At 41.6% G+C, this 16333-nt stretch overlaps 1 protein-coding gene across 1 annotated transcript; it reads left to right on the top strand.

The window, feature by feature from the left end:
* Positions 1 to 14015: 14015 nt before the first annotated feature.
* LOC121970335 (geranylgeranyl pyrophosphate synthase 7, chloroplastic-like) lies at positions 14016 to 15213 on the top strand. Its single transcript, XM_042520974.1, has one exon. The coding sequence runs from the start codon at positions 14072 to 14074 to the stop codon at positions 15107 to 15109; it is 1038 nt and encodes a 345-aa protein (XP_042376908.1). The 5' UTR covers positions 14016 to 14071; the 3' UTR covers positions 15110 to 15213.
* The last annotated feature ends 1120 nt before the right edge of the window (positions 15214 to 16333 follow it).

The following is a 16333-nucleotide window of genomic DNA, read 5'->3' as shown; positions in this document are numbered from 1 at the left end:
TGAAAGCTCGGCTCACTTATAACTCGCCCGAATAGTGTAAGAGTTTCTGACACTTAGTGCGAGGGATTTGCTCGCATATAACTTCGTCGAATGGCTCAAGAGTATGGAGGCATGAGAGGTTATCTCACTTATAATTCACCTGAACAGTGCGAGAGTCTTTGACACTTAGCATGAGGGCTTTGCTCACTTATAACTTGGTCGAATAGTTCAAGAGTCTAGAGGTGTAAGAGCTTAACTCACTTATAACTCGCCCGAATAGGTCAAAAGTCTTTGACACTTAGTGTGAGGGATGTGCTCACTTATAATATGATCGTATGACACTTGAGTCTTTGACACTTTTAGCACAAGAGATTTGCTCGATTATAGCACGGACGAATGGCATGTGAATCTTTGACACCTTTAGCACGAGGGCTTTGCTAGATTATAACACGGCCAAACAGAATGTGAGTCTTTGATGCCTTTAGCGCAAGGGCTTTACTCACTTTTAACACGGAAGAACTATTAAGAACTTTGTGTCTGGTAAAGGGGGGTGAATAGCTTTTCACCCAAATCGTCACTTCCTACACTCGTTAGTATGCAGCACGAGGGGGTGAATAGCTCTGGTAAAGGGGGGTGAATCTTTGACACCTTTAGCATGAGGGCTTTGCTAGATTATAACACTGCTGAATGACACATGAGTCTTTGACACATAGCGGGAGGGTTTCGTTCACTTATGACTTAGCCGAACGGCTCAAGAGTCTAGAGGCATGAGAGCTTAGCTCACTTAACTCGCCCAAATGGGTCAAGAGTCTTTAACACCTTTGGCATGAGGGCTTCGCTCGCTTATAACACAGTCGAATGGCACATGAGTCTTTGACACTTAGCACGAGGGCTTCGCTCGCTTATAACTTGGCTGAACGGCTCAAGAGTCTGGAGGCGTGAGAGCTTAGCTCACTTATAACTCGCCCGAACAAGTCGAAAGTCTTTGACATCTTTGGCGCGAAAGCTTCGCTTGCTTATAACACGACCAAATGGCACATGAGTCTTTGACACCTTTAGCATGAGGGCTTTGCTCGCTAACACGGTCGAACGACATATGAGCCTTTGACACCTTTAGCATGAGGGCTTTGCTCGCTTATAACACGGTCAAACAGAATGTGAGTCTTTGATGCCTTTAGCGCAAGGGCTTTACTCACTTATAACACGGAAGAACTATTAAGAACTTTGTGTCTGGTAAAGGGGGTGAATAGCTTTTCACCCAAATCGTCACTTCCTACACTCGTTAGTATGCAGCAAAAATATAAAACAAAATACTAATAAGAAAGCTTAACCCTAAATAATACAAAGACAAGAAACACAAGCTGAATGACATGTCTATGTAACGTGGTTCAGAGATTATGACTCCTACTCTACGGTTATCCGTAAGGTGGACGATCTCGATCCGTCGGTGGATGACTCCCTGGAAAACTCCGGCTAGCTCAAATAGCTCCTTGTGGGTGGAGAAACCTCGTCACAGCCTCGCATAAGCACGATTAATAACACGAGAGCTTAGAAGACTCTAATAGGGGTTAACTACTTATATTTCGTCGGTAATGGCCGGCCACCCTGAGCTCTATTAAATAGAACTCGGGAGAAAGCACAAGCTATTTTTCGCTACCAGTCGACTGATAAAGTCACTAGTCGACTGGTCGCAACGAAAAAATTGATCGTTACACACCAACGGCTTGATATCTATCGAATGTCGTACTTATCAGTCAATTGGTCTTCATGGGCTAAGCAAACATACATATTCTATTCGCTACCAGTCAACTGCACCAGTCGACTAGCAACTCTGCAACCATAAATTCTGCATCCTTCTGATTTGCTAGTTCTCAACCACCAGTCGACTGAGGCACATGCCAGTCGACTGGTAAACCCTAACTTAGGGTTTTACCCCCAAGTACAATCACTCATGCACACGTCCTTTCCCGCACAACTCTCGACCTTACCTTCAAGCCTCCTCCATCAATCTTGCGTCCCTCAGATGTCTCCCCATCCTTCATGTCTTGTCTTCAGGAACTTCTATCAATCTTGTCCTTGTTGTTGGGTCTTTTGATGACCTTGCATTCTAGCCTGCTCCATCAACTTTGCATCCCTCGTATGCTTCTCCATCCTTCATGCATTTCCTTTAAAACCTTCATTCAACCTCGGTCTTTATCCTTGCTAAGCCATACTTGCACTTACATAGTCAAGACTCAAGCTTGGACTTACACCACCAAGACTCCACTTAGACTTTTACCTTTGCCAAGATCACACTTGGACTTTCCTTGTTGTACCTATATCTTACATATTCACAACACATATCAAATACAACAATAAACCTAACTTAAACCTTTGCTTAAATATCAAAACCTAGGGTCACATAGATTGTTTCAACAATCCCCCCGCTTTTTGATGTTTAGCAACCCATTTAAGTTAGGAAAATAATATAATAATACATATGCAAATCAACTCATGCATAAATAATGGAACCTAAATCTCTAGGCTCCCCCTTGAGATAGGACTTCTTGCAAAGGTGTGTAGGTTTCTCATTTAAATCCAACACTTCTCCCCCTTTGCCATAAATTAAAAAGAGCTCCAACAATATCCCAATTATTGGACGTTTTAATCTCTAATGATCATAAATATCATGTATTAATCCCCCATAAGATTACATACATGTTCACCACTCTTTTGGTCATTTTTTAATACTAAAAAATATTTTCAGACTGTATCAGTCAACTGTCATTGATCCCAGTCGACTGCACTCTTCAAACGAGCTCACAGAAACATTATGTGCTTGTGAACAGTGTTATCAGTCAACCAGTAACTATATCAGTTGACTGGTACACTATTCAGCCCCAAACTATATTCTAAACCAAATTTGAGAAATGCACCATAAATTGTATAGAGCTTCAAAAAATTTTAAATTTTGTGGAGAGATCTATTTTACTAATATCTACTTGGAAAAAATATATACAAAAATATATTTCTCACAAATCCAAAATTGATACAAAACCCAAAACTACCTAAATGGTTTAATTAAAATTTGACCTAAAGTCCTAGTTTTGACTTTCTCTTGATGTATCTACCCATACTAAACCATAATGCATCCCTAGCATTAATTTATATGTCATCTATACATTAAAAATCAATTTTCATGTAATATAAACTCAATTCATATTTCCATGCATGAAACTCAATTCAATTATGGTAATTTCTTAGATTTGAGACTCAAGTCCGTCTCCAAACCACTTTGACACATTTGATGACTCATCTTGAGTCCCAAGTATGGTCTACTTGAGATCCATTTATCATATGTCACAAATACTCTTTGAGCTCCCCTAGAGCTCTTAGCCTTAGGAATCTCCCTAGGTGACTCATCCACTATACGTAGGCCAGTTCAGTGCACTTCGGGTGATACTTGAGCTACAAACTTGACTTTCTTAACCTTAGACTGTCTTTGGTTAATTTCTTATTGTCCTTAACCTTGGGTACTTCATCCTTGCCATAATTATATGCAACCCTAGCATATTTCTTCTTATTAGCTTTGGATGACTCTCCCTTGTCCTTGGTCACTCCTCCCTTACCAATGTCATATGCCACCCTAGCATCTAACTTCCTTTTGGTCTTCGAGGGATCAAATTTGATATTTTTGGATCTTTGACCACCCAAACATATATCAAGTCCTCTAAGTCTAATAATGAACTTATCTAAAACTTTCTCTATTTCCTCAAGCCTTGCCTTCAAGACTTGATTTTCCAATTCTAAGGTTCTAACCCTATAATTAACATGTCCACCTTGGACATTCATAGACCTACCATTCCTAGGCATATGTCTCCCCCTTCTTGGAATTAATGCCTAGGTTTTCAACCACCTTTCTCTCCTTAGGCATGGTAGGTTGTTTCTTGTTAGGTCTAACCTTAGTACATGATTTCCTAGAGTTATCTACCATGTTAACTCTATTCATATCATTATATCTAAATCCATAATTATGCATGGGTACATAATTTTTATTATTCCTAACAAGCATGAAGGAATTTAAACTTGTATTAAACTTCAAATTAGGAATTACCTTCCCTTTTACCTTTGGATCTCTCCTTTGACTTGAGCTCCTCTTTTTCTCCCATTTCTTCAAGTGTGTCAATTTCTTGAGCTCTCCTCTCCTTGGGCACTTTGTGTGGTAGTGACCCCACTCACCACATGTGAAGCATCGAATGTGCCCCTTCTCCTTGGCACCATCCCTACAACCCATGTTAGTCTTCAAAAGAACTTTACAAGGTTTAGGGTTTACCTCCTTTACCAACTTGAGCGAAGGGCACCTACTCTTTTAGTATCCCACATCCCCGCACTCAAAGCACTTAATGTGGGCTTTAGTTCTCTTCTTGATGGGTGCAGTTGAAGGTTGAGTTTCTAAGACCTCCTTTTCCTTGGATTGCTCTTCTTTTTCTTCCTTCGAAGATGTGGACGATTCCACATCCTCCTCCCTTGAAGATGTGGATGGCACTTCCTCATCTTCCTCCTCCTCGAATGTTGAACATGTGTCAACATCCAATTGGTTCTTCTCTTCTTGGATCAATGAGCCATTCTCTTTAGGCTTCTCCACTTCTTAGAGTTTTGTAGGATTTTCATGGAATGCAATGATCTTTTTCCAAAGATCATCTTTGTTCTCGTAATTAATTACACTCAACAAAATGTTAGGAGGCAATAAATTCAAGAGAATTTGTGTTACCTCCTTATCCGCCTCCGATTACTCCATTTGCTCCTTGGTCAACACCGAGGTTAGAGGTGTTTCCCTTTCTTGTTCGTTGGAGCTTCGAAAGGATCTTCTAATGCTTTCCAATGGTCCCAATCCATTTGGAACCATGTCTCCAAACGCAACCTCCAATATGCATCTTCATTCTCATATGGAGGTGGGATCCGAATATCTCATCCTAATGGTTCTTCTGACTTCATATTCCTCTAGTGTTTTGCTCCCTCGGCAATGAATCCAATGAAGAGCGACCAAGCTCTGATACCACTTGTTGGACTTTTGTGTCCGCTAGAGGGGTGAATATCCTTTTACCCAAATCGTCGATTCCTACACTCGTTAGTACATAGCAAAAATACAAAATAAAATACTAACAAGGAAGCTAAACCCTAAACAATACAATGACAAGAAACACAAACCCAATGACACATTTATGTAATGTGGTTCAGAGATTAGGACTCCTACTCCACGACTGTTTGCAAGGTAGACGATCCTGATTCATCAGTGGATGACTCCCCGGAAAACTCTAGTTAGCTCAAGTAGATCTTTATAGGTAGAGAAACCTTGCCACAACCTCGCACAAGCACGCTTGACCACATGAGAGCTTGGAAGACTCTAATAGGGGTTAACTACCTCTATTTCGTCAACCATGGTTGGTCACCCTGAGCTCTATTAAATAGAGCTTGGGAGAAAACATAAGCTGTTTTTCCTATCATAGTCGACTAGTAAAGTCATCAGTCTACTGGTCTCTATGAAAAAATTGATCGTTACACACCAACAGCTCAATACCAGTCGACTGTCATACTTACCAGTCGACTGGTCTTCATGGGCTAAGCGAACAAAAATATTCTCTTCGCTACCAGTCGACTGCACTAGTCGACTAGTACTTCTGCCAGTCGACTGATAACTCTGTACCCATAAATTCTACATCCTTCTGAGTTGCTGGTTTTCAACCACCAGTTGACTAAGACATATACCAATCGACTGGTAAATCCTAACTTAGGGTTTTACTATTAGAATGTATAATAAAAGTCTAGCTTTTTGTATTAACATTTATTTTAAAATAAGAATCACGTTGGTCAAATGTCTATATTTATGCTAAGTGTAGTTGTACATTTAATTTATATTGTAGATAACATGGTGTGAGGTGACACACAGAAGATCATGTTATCAGTTTCTTATAAATTATAAATATTAGCTCACGACCAAGATGGAATAGGTCAAACCATTGGAGTGGTTGTAGTGTAATTTAGTATTAGTTTATCTTGACTATAAAATTACACTAGTACACTATGAGTGTATTGAGCAGGACCATTTGAGGTAGTTTCTTTTTATACTAACTACATAAAAGAGCAAAACCTCTGTTATTATGGAAGTGTGTACTCTTAATCATGATATAATAACAAGCACGTATACTTAATATTTATTTCTTTAATTTATCAAAGGGTGAGATTTAGTTCGTTAAATCAATAGGCCCGATAAGTTGGGAAATGATATTATTTATATGGTGTGTTGTTGATTATAGAATGAAACTGTGTCCTAGAAATTTAGGTTGATGATGCCCCCTTGAGGAGCTCATAAGGATTGTCATGTAAACCCTGCAGGTGGACTTAGTCCGACATGACAATAAGGTTGAGTGGTACTACTCTTGGAGCTAGATATTAATTAAGTGAGTTGTCAGTAACTCATTTAATTAGTGGGCATTCAATATCTTAAGCACAGGGAGACTAACGCACTCATGATAAGAAGGAGCCCATATTGTAATATGGGATTGGTGCTGTAGTGTAATAATAACTCTTTAGTGGTATGAGTTTTTATTGATGAACTTTAGTTGGGTGTTCGGGGCGAACACGGGATGCTCAAGCTCATCGGGAGACCAAAACCAATTCCTCCTCTCAGTCCCTGTTGTAGCCTTTTATTTATAAAGTATTATATCCACTTAAAGCCAAGTTTCTTACCCATCTTGATGTGGCCAGCCAAGACAAGCTTGGAGCCCAAGCTAGGGTCGGCCAAGCCAAAGATTGGAGCCAAGTTTATGGTCGGCCAAGCTTGGAGCCCAAGCTATGTGGCCGGCCAAATAAAAATTAAAAGGGTATTTTAATTTTAAAATCTCTCCTTTTGTGAAAGACATGGTTTTAAAAGAGAGTTTTTAAATTTTAAAATCTTTCCTTTTATAGCTTTCTACAAAGGATTAAGAGAAAGGTTTGATATCTTTCCTTATTTATAGTTAAAAGAAATATTTTAATTTTTGATAAAACTTTCTTTTTTTGTAACCATCCACATGTTTTAAAAGAGAAATTTTAATTTTCCTTTTATAACCAACAAGGGATTTAAAAGAGAAATTTTTTTATTAAAATTTCTTATCGGAAACCAATAAGGAAGTTTTAATTTTATGTTTAAAACATTCCTTGTTTGGAGCATATGTATAGGGTCGGTCATGACAAGCATTAAAGGAAGTTTTAATTTTTTGTTTTAAAACTTTCCTTTTTAGTCATTGGCAATGAATATAAGGAAGTTTTAATTATGGTTAAAACTTTCCTTTTTTGCCAAGACCAAAGATTATAAAAGAGATGGAAGGGTGCCTCATGAGATAACACATCTTCTATTCCTCTCTTCCAGTCCTTTGGTGGTCGGCAGCATTAAGTGTGGTGATCTCTTGGTGGTCGGTTGCTTGAAGGAGAAGAAGAAGAGAAGGAAGCTCTTTTGTCTAGCATCCCTTGGAGGTTAGTTGGTAGCCGGATCTTGGAAGCAAAGGAAGAAGCTTGGGTAGATTTCATCTTGGAAGATCGTCGCTCACACGACGTCCAAGAGAATGAGAGGAATACAACAGAAGATCAAGAAGTCTATAAGTTACAAAAGGTATAACTAGTTATTAGTTTCCGCATCATAACTAGTTCATCTTTTATATAGATCTTGAAAAATCAAACACAAGAGGTTATCGGTTTTAAGTTATCATTTTTATTATCGATTTTATTTTTTGATTTCATGTTTTGATAATGTACTTCTATTGAGGTCTATGTGGTTAAACCTAGTCTACTGTAAGAAGTTAAATATCTGATTTCTTTGTGAACCTTTGTCTAGGAAGTGGTGGATGATCTCATACCCAACAAGGTCTAATGCCTCGCCATGTTTAACCTGGAAGCCGATCTTTGAAATAGATATTTGATTAACTTCTGTAATATGGTTTAACTTAGGAAGATCACATCGGTTAAACTTGGAGTAAAAATGTTAAGTATCATTTCCAATCCAAGTTTAACTTCTAAAGGAAAATTTGGATTAATAATGTTAAGCATCGTAGAGCACATGGGTAGATAGGATAGTTCTATGTTTGTACAAATTTTTGTACAAGGGAACTAGAACGGTATTCCGAATAGCAACCAATATTTACCCCCGAGTACAATCACTCATACACTCGTCTTTACCTGCACAACTCTCGACCTTACCTTTAAGCCTCCTCCATCAACCTTGCATCCCTCAGATATCTCCTCATCCTTCACGTCTTGTCTTTAGGAGCTTCCATCAGTCTTGTCCTTGTTGTCAAGTCTCCCTATGACCTTGCCTTCTAGCTTTCTCCATCAACCTTGCATCCCTCGGATACTTCCTCATCCTTCACGCCTTACTTTTAAGAGCTTCCTTCGGCCTCGATCTTTATCCTTGCCAAGCCATACTTGCACTTACATAGTCAAGACTCAAGCTTGGATTTACACCGCCAAGACTCTAACTTAGACTTTTACCTTTACCAAGATCACACTTGGGCTTTCCTTGTTATACTTACATCTTGCATACTCACAATGCATATCAAATACAACAATAAACCTAGCTTAAACCTTTACCCAAATATCAAAACCTAGGGTCGCATAGATTGCTCCAACACAAACGGCACATGAGTCTTTGACACCTTTAGCACGAGGGCTTTGCTTGCTTACAACACGGTCGAACGGCATATGAGTCTTTGACACCTTTAGGATGAGAGCTTTGCTCGCTTATAACACGGTCAAACAGTATGTGAGTCTTTGACACCTTTGACACCTTTGGCACGAGGGCTTCGCTCGCTTATACTTATAACATGGTCGAATGACACGTGAGTCTTTGAAACTTAGTGAATTTTTGTTTAAACTTTCCTGCATTCACAGAACCAATAGTTTTACAATTTACATGAATTCATTCACAAACTTACTATCCGGCCTGATAGGGCAGTAGATGGTTTGCACTCTAAGGTTGTTTTAAGTTTCTTCCATTTTCATCTTGTAAACAATAATATCCTGAATTGAGCTTCTAGATAACTTTATATGGTCCTCCCTAAGGGGCTTCTAGTTTGGCAACGTCGTCAACCAACTTGACTCTTTTCCAAACTAAGTCATCAACCTGGAATAATTTGGGAATGACCCTTCTATTGTAGTTCTGTGTTCTGCTTCATCCTCTACCGGTATGTCATTAGTCGCACGACTGCTTTATCCCTGATTTCGTCTAATTCCATAAGACGTCACTAAGGATTTTCCTCGTCGTATAGATGCCTCCGATCGGACTTAATTCCTACCTCGACCGACACCACTGCTACTCCCCCCCCCCCCCCACCCCCCACCCCCCGCGCGCGCGCGCGCGCGTGCATACTAAGTGAAATGGGGTTATACTAGTAGCTTCTCTATATCATTCCAATTTTATCGAATGATTTGATTCTTCTCTGAACTGAAATCTCTTTTCTTTTACTTCACTGGCCTAGCGTCCGGTCGAACGTGCAATTCGTGTTGTGCTATGGTCATCAATACACTTGGGAGCTCATGAGTTGCCCATGCAAACACATCGTGATCTTGCCTTAGACAAGCAACCAGCTCCTCCTTCTTATCCATGCTTAGGTCAGCCGCTATAAAGGTAGCAGCCTCCGATCAACTAAGATGAACCTGGACCTTCTCTTTTTCCTCGTAGATCAGCATGGGAGATTCCTTCAAAATTACATTCACCTCTAGCCACTGGGCTTTTCGAGCGATACGCGGCTCTATCCGTTGGGCTACCGGTGGGTCCCTAGCTAGTCACCCTTTACTTCCCAGACCGAGTTCTCCACGGGAAACTTGATCTTCTGACAGAATGTGGAGATGACCAATCGAAATTCATTCAACGTTGGTCGACCCAATATGACATGGTAAGCGAACGAGACGTCCACCACAATAAAGTTCATCATACTTGTCCTCTTCAGTGGCTCTTCTCCGAGGGATATGGCCAACCGAACCTGGTCGATCAGCAGTATTTCATTGCCAGTGAACCTATATAGGGGAGTTGGCATAGGCTGCAATTCGCTTCGATCGATTTGTAGTTGGTTGAATACCTTCTTGAATATGATATTCACCGAGCTACCTGTATCTACAAAAGTTCAGTGTATATTATAATTAGTAATTACCACTCGGATAATTAAAACATCATCATAAGAGATTTCTCCTCCCTTTAGGTCCTTAGGATCAAAACTTATCTCTGGCTCCTCTGCTTTCTCTGTGCTACATCCGATAACGTGGATTTTCAACCATCGAACGTGAGACTTCTAAGCCGATTGGAATCATAGTCGATCGGACCCCCTGCGATCATGCCTATGTCACCTCGGCCAGCGTTGCTACGATTCTCTTCTTCTTGAGCTAATGGGCGTGCCCCCTTGACTAATGTCGGGGCAGGCCTCTCATAATCTTTTTGTAGGGGTTGTCTCGGTGCTATTTGGTCGATGGCCTTCTCTCGTCATGTTGTTCTCTCAATCGATGATGATGGTGTCGATCAGGAGATGGGGATTAGCAGTGGAATCTCGACGAAGTCGGTCGGCATGGCTTTGGCTTGAGGTGGTAACAATCTCTCATGTTATGAGTCGTCGGGCGGTGGTAACTACAGTGCAGCAGTGTCCATTGTTGGGACTCAGTAAATTTCATCTGCTCGGCTTTCACATGCTGGACCGCATGGGTTCGAGGTTCTATTATGGCTGCGTTGCTCCCACTCAAGATCCCTTATGTGTTTAGTGTGTATGGGTCACTTGGCACTCTAAGACAACAGTTGGCTCGGGAATTACTTCCTTCTTCCAAGCTACCTGGGCTTCCCCGACGTTGATATATTTGGTAGTCTACCCGAGCAAGTGATCCAAGTCTCTCAGGGGCTTCCAAATGAGTGATCGAAAGAAATCGCCATCTATAGTCCTTGGAAAAAAACTTACCAAGATTTTGTAATGGGACTTCCATGGTCACTTTGTTGAACCTCTGAATATATGGCCACAATGCTTCCTTGGGCTCATGTTTGACCGCGAACAGGTTGACATTTATCTTCTGATAGCGGCGACTGCTTGCAAAGTGTTGGAGGAATGTTATTTGGAAGTCTTTAAAGCTACATATGGGCCCAATCGACAATTGCCTAAACCACCTCTGCGCTGATTCGGAGAGCATGGTGAGGAATATTTGACACTTGACTCCATCAATATGCTGGTGGAGCATGGCCAAGTTGTCGAACTTGATCAGGTGATCCTTAGGGTCGGTTGCCCCCATATATTCCTCGATCGTCAGTTGTCTGTAGTGAAGTGGTAGTTGGTCAACTAAGATCTCTTGAGAGAACTGCCTATTGATCTGCTCGGGCAAGTCATCGAGTCGTGTGCTTTGCATTTTCGCCCATCCCAGAGGGGTGCGTCTTCTGACAAGGACCCTTATTTTTTGTTCGCTCGGCCTTATTCCTATGAGAGTGTACGAAATAATGCTAGGTGATAGGGGATCGGCGTGTTTGGAGCTTCTTTGAAGGAGCCAGTCAACCTATTGTGTGGTCTGCGAATGGCAGGGTTTTTCCGCTCAGGCTTTGGGATCAGCTTGTTGGCCTATCACCGACGCTGCGAGAGCATTCGATCGGCAGTCAGCTGCTGCCTATTGCTGCTCCACTATCTTCATAGCTCGGGCTTGTATCAACATCTCTAAGTCTTCTTGCGTTAGCATTATAATAGTAAGTCATCCAGCATCCTCCATCTTCGTGTTTCGGATTCAAGTAGGATTCCCATAAACGGTGCCAAATATTATCCTATCCGAAAGTAGAGAAGATGGCAAGCTAGGAATGTGGCTCGAAGGTTGACGAAGCGAAGACTCCATGCGATATTGCAACACGAATGGCGTTAGTACTAGGCCGAGAAAGGTTCCCGATGTTAGTCCTCCGATACTCAACAAGTCAGTAATGCACACAAATGTAGAAGAAGAACAGTAAGTATGCTGTAGCAAAAGCGTGTTCAATGGTGAATCATCGCATCCCTCCGTCTGTGGATGGGAACCCCCTTTTATAATGTCATTGTAGCCTCTGTACACGCATCTCAAAGCGTGCACACGTTTTACAAAGCGCCCTAGGAAAAGACAAGTCAAAAAGTATCCTTGACACCTTTCCTTAAGCGAGCATGCACGTCTCTGATGTGACAGGCTAGAAGCTTCTAATGTACGGTTTGTCTGCTAGACATCCTCTGTTATCAGTAACGGAAACCTCCAAAAGGGTACGATAAGATATATAAGAGTACCCACTGTAGGTCGATCGGTAGTCGCTCGGTCGTGACGCCCGATCGGCTAGGCCAGTGGCCCGGGGATTTTATTGTTGCCCCTATCATTCCGTCGATGGCTTTCAAAGACTAGTCATTCAGATAGGTTCATCCATTCTAAACTATGCTCATCTGCTCGAATCGGGCACCCCGTTCGTCTGGCCTTGCTGCCTCCTTTGGTCGACATCGCTTGATCTGCGAACCTTGTTTCTTTGACTTTGACCTCCATGTCAGCCGCTCTTCCCTGCTTTGACTCATCTCTGGTGGAGCTCTTCTTCATCACCGTTTCACAAGTCTTCCTCTCAAGTATAGTCGAGGAGGCTGCAAGTCCAACTAACTAGACAATTAGTATTTCTGGAACTCTTCTTCCCGATCAGGTGTTCTAGGGTTTAGAGCCACCGTTCGGCTATGTCGTTCACCGCTCTTGCCATTTGACAAGAAGCTGACTTTTCTCCTATCGAAGAGGCTAGGGTTTAGAGTCGCTGCTCGACTATATCGTGGACAACACTTAGCCATTTTTCTAACTTCCTCTTGATCTTTGCTCCGACTGCTCACCCCCCCCCCCCCCACGTAGTGTCTTTTAATTACCGCTGATATTACCATAATTCTCGAAAACCACTCAAATCCCTAACCATTAAGGCCAAGTACACTTGGTCATGCCCTTTAATCATGCATTCTCCTTCCTCGTTAATGTCACTTGTAATCGAATATCACGATCGACTGTGCTAGTGGCACGGGGATGTTACTATTGCCCCTATCATTCTGTCACTAGCTTTCAAAGACTGTCCGTTCGGACAGTTTCATCCATTTGGAACTATGCTCATCCGCTCGGATCAGGCACCCCGTTCTTCTGGCCTTGCTGGCCCGTTCTGCCGACATCGCCTGATTTGTGAACCTTGTTTCTTTGACTTTGACCTCTATATCAACCGCTCTTCCCTACTTTGAGTCATCTTTAATGAGACTCCTCTTCATCATCGTATCAGAATAAAAACTAACAATCAACTTCTATACATTACATAAGTTAGAACAATAATTTTATATCATTTTTATTTTACTTTTCTAAATAATAACCTAACTAAAATAATATTTCAATGAACAAAATAAATGATGAAATGTTCGTGATATTTAATATATTTTAAATAAATATTATTTAATTATAATCGACCATGTCGAAATTAATATATAATTTTTATAACGTGTAACAACTAATTGTTAGCTTCTATATGTCATTATATTATTTTAATTTTCCTTATTATTAGAGAGTGATAAATTATTTCAAACAATATTCCAATTAACAAAATAAACTATAAGTTCCTGACTCCATCATATTTTAAATAAAATAAACATTATCTGAACATGGATCACTATCCTGCTTAGCGTCTTCGATGTTTATAAACTAGCAAGTAATTTTTCTCACTTTAAACACTTTGTATCAACTATCTAGTAATTTTTATAATAACATTGAATCCAAAAGTATTTTTGAGATAAAATAGGAACATTCATTCATTCATTTATTTATTTATGAAAAAGAAGATCTTCATATAATATTCCTCTTAATTTGAACTTCCTCCATTTTTGTCCAAATTTGTTTGACACTGGGATCGAAAACTAGGAGACATTTTAAAAAAAAAAAAAAACAAATTATCTTTTTTTAATGATATAATTTGACGTTTTGTTTTATTTTGTTTTATTTTATTTTATTTTATTTTATTAATTGAGATGAAGGGGTTTTATATTATATATACGTTGGCCGGCTCCTCCATCTGAACATAGCGGAAGTGATCGAGGAGCGGTATCATATCATGGCTCACGCCTTTGTTTGCTTCCCGGCTTTTGCTCAGGTGATGACTTCTTGCTCGTCTCCGTCATGGGGCGTCGCCGCTCGCCCGCGCCGCCTTCTTCCGGGCGTCAGATGCGCCTCCTCTGCTCCTGAGGCGGTGGCTCATGAGGCCGACCTGTTCGACCTGAAGCGGTACATGACCGAGAAAGCCCGGCGCGTGGACGACGCCCTCGACCGTGCGCTGCCGCTCCGACACCCGGAGCGGCTCCTCGCCGCCATGCGCTACTCCCTCCTGGCCCCCGGAAAGCGCGTCCGCCCGGTGCTGACGCTCGCCGCCTGCGAGCTGGTCGGCGGAGAGGAATCCACCGCCATGCCCTTCGCCTGCGCCGTCGAGATGCTCCACGTCATGTCGCTCGTCCACGACGACCTTCCCTGCATCGACAACGACGAGCTCCGGCGCGGGCGCCCCTCCAACCACGTGGTCTTCGGGGAGGGCGTCGCCGTGATGGCGGGCGATGCTCTGCACTGCTTCGCCTTCGCGCACGCGGCGGAGGCCACGGCGGGGGTACCGCCGATGCAGGTCCTCCGGGCGGTGGCGGAGCTGGGAAAGGCGACGGGGGCGGAGGGGTTGCTGGCGGGGCAGGTCGTGGACATCGAGTGCGAGGGCAAGGAGGTGGGACTGGAGGTGCTGGAGTACATCCACCTGCACAAGACGGCGAGGCTGCTGGAGGCCGCGGTGGCGTGCGGGGGAATCATTGGCGGTGCGGAGGAGGAAGAGGTGGAGAGGCTGAGGAGGTACGGGCGGGCGGTGGGTCTTCTGTTCCAGGTGGTGGACGACGTGCTGGACGTGACGAGGACGTCGGAGGAGCTGGGGAAGACGGCCGGGAAGGACTTGGCGAAAGGGAAGGCGACGTACCCGAAGCTGATGGGGTTGGAGAAGGCGCGATTACTGGCGGAGGAGCTGGCGGCGAAGGCGGAGGAGGAACTGCAGGGGTTCGACAGGAACAGAGCGCGGCCGCTACGCCACCTCGCCCGCTACATCGCCCACCGCCATAACTGAATCATGCCATAATTGGTCGATTAAATTATTAAAATCTAAAAATGATAACTTTGTGCCTTTTTTAAATGTCCGTTAATAAAATCAATAAATTTGTGGGTTTTTTTTGTCATGGTTTCTTACAATATCTGAAGTGTGTGTTTGTTCGCAGTGACGGATCTAGAAATTCAAGTATAGAGGGATGATTTTTAAGTAGAACAAGAGATGGTATCTTTTATCTCCACCGATGGAACCCCATACTACTAGGGGTTCCATTACCGGCAAGAGGGGGCGACCGCCGATGCCGCCCACCCCCCCTCTAGATCCGCCCCTGTTTCTTCGTAATATAGCAGTTAATGTGAATGATAATGTATTATTATTATTATTATTATTATTATTATTCTTCTTCTTCTTCGTGTTTTTGAGTTTTAAAAAATTTATCAAAAAATTTGATCTAATTATAATAAAAATAACTATGTTCATCTCAAATGTTCCTAGAATCTATCTTTAAATCATGTAAAGGAAAATAATCACGAAATCAATTTCCAATCTCTATCTACTACACTCAACATGACTAATTGATACACTTAATCACTAACATCAAATATAAATCTAACTTAAATTACAACAAGAGAAGAATTCCCCCCCCCCCCCCCCCCCCCCAACACACACACACACACACCACCAAATAATAGGTGTTGGGGTATCAAGTCCTTATGTTCATCCCGACAAATCCTTAATGGGAGAATAACATAACAATTGGAGCCAATGTATTATATCAATATAAAAATCATTATTATTTTTTTCCGATCACCCGTGAATACCTAATGTTATTATTTTTAAATTTTTTAAGACTTAGAACTTATAAAAAAAAATGTGATCACCTAATATTAGTTTTTTGAAATTTATTTAGGACTTGGAACTTATAAAAGAAATTTAGGACATAAGGTGTAAGATATCCAAAATCTATAAATATACATATAAAACAAGCATTGCAAGTCTTCATGTACTTTATTCCACTTATAAAATTAGCAATCACCAATAAATGCCAAAGCTTGACAATTAAGAGACCTTCACATGGCCTGTTTATTTTATTTTAATTTATTTCATGAACTGAAAAATATAGCATAGTGATTGATCTGCTAGATTGCCCAGATTTGACTGGATCCACAGCAGTTAATAATCAAATGCAATTTGACTGGATTTCCTATGTATGTTGTTAATGTTGTTGTAACTGTTTTGATTATA

Source organism: Zingiber officinale, chromosome 4A (genome assembly GCF_018446385.1).
Source record: "Zingiber officinale cultivar Zhangliang chromosome 4A, Zo_v1.1, whole genome shotgun sequence".
NCBI classification, from domain to species: domain Eukaryota; kingdom Viridiplantae; phylum Streptophyta; class Magnoliopsida; order Zingiberales; family Zingiberaceae; genus Zingiber; species Zingiber officinale.
The sequence above is the reverse complement of the archived record's forward strand: the minus strand, read 5'-3'. Positions and strand labels throughout refer to the sequence as shown.

Bases quoted from the DNA above. Each gene is read 5' to 3' on its own strand.
- LOC121970335 (XM_042520974.1), top strand. From the start codon at position 14,072: ATGGCTCACGCCTTTGTTTGCTTCCCGGCTTTTGCTCAGGTGATGACT.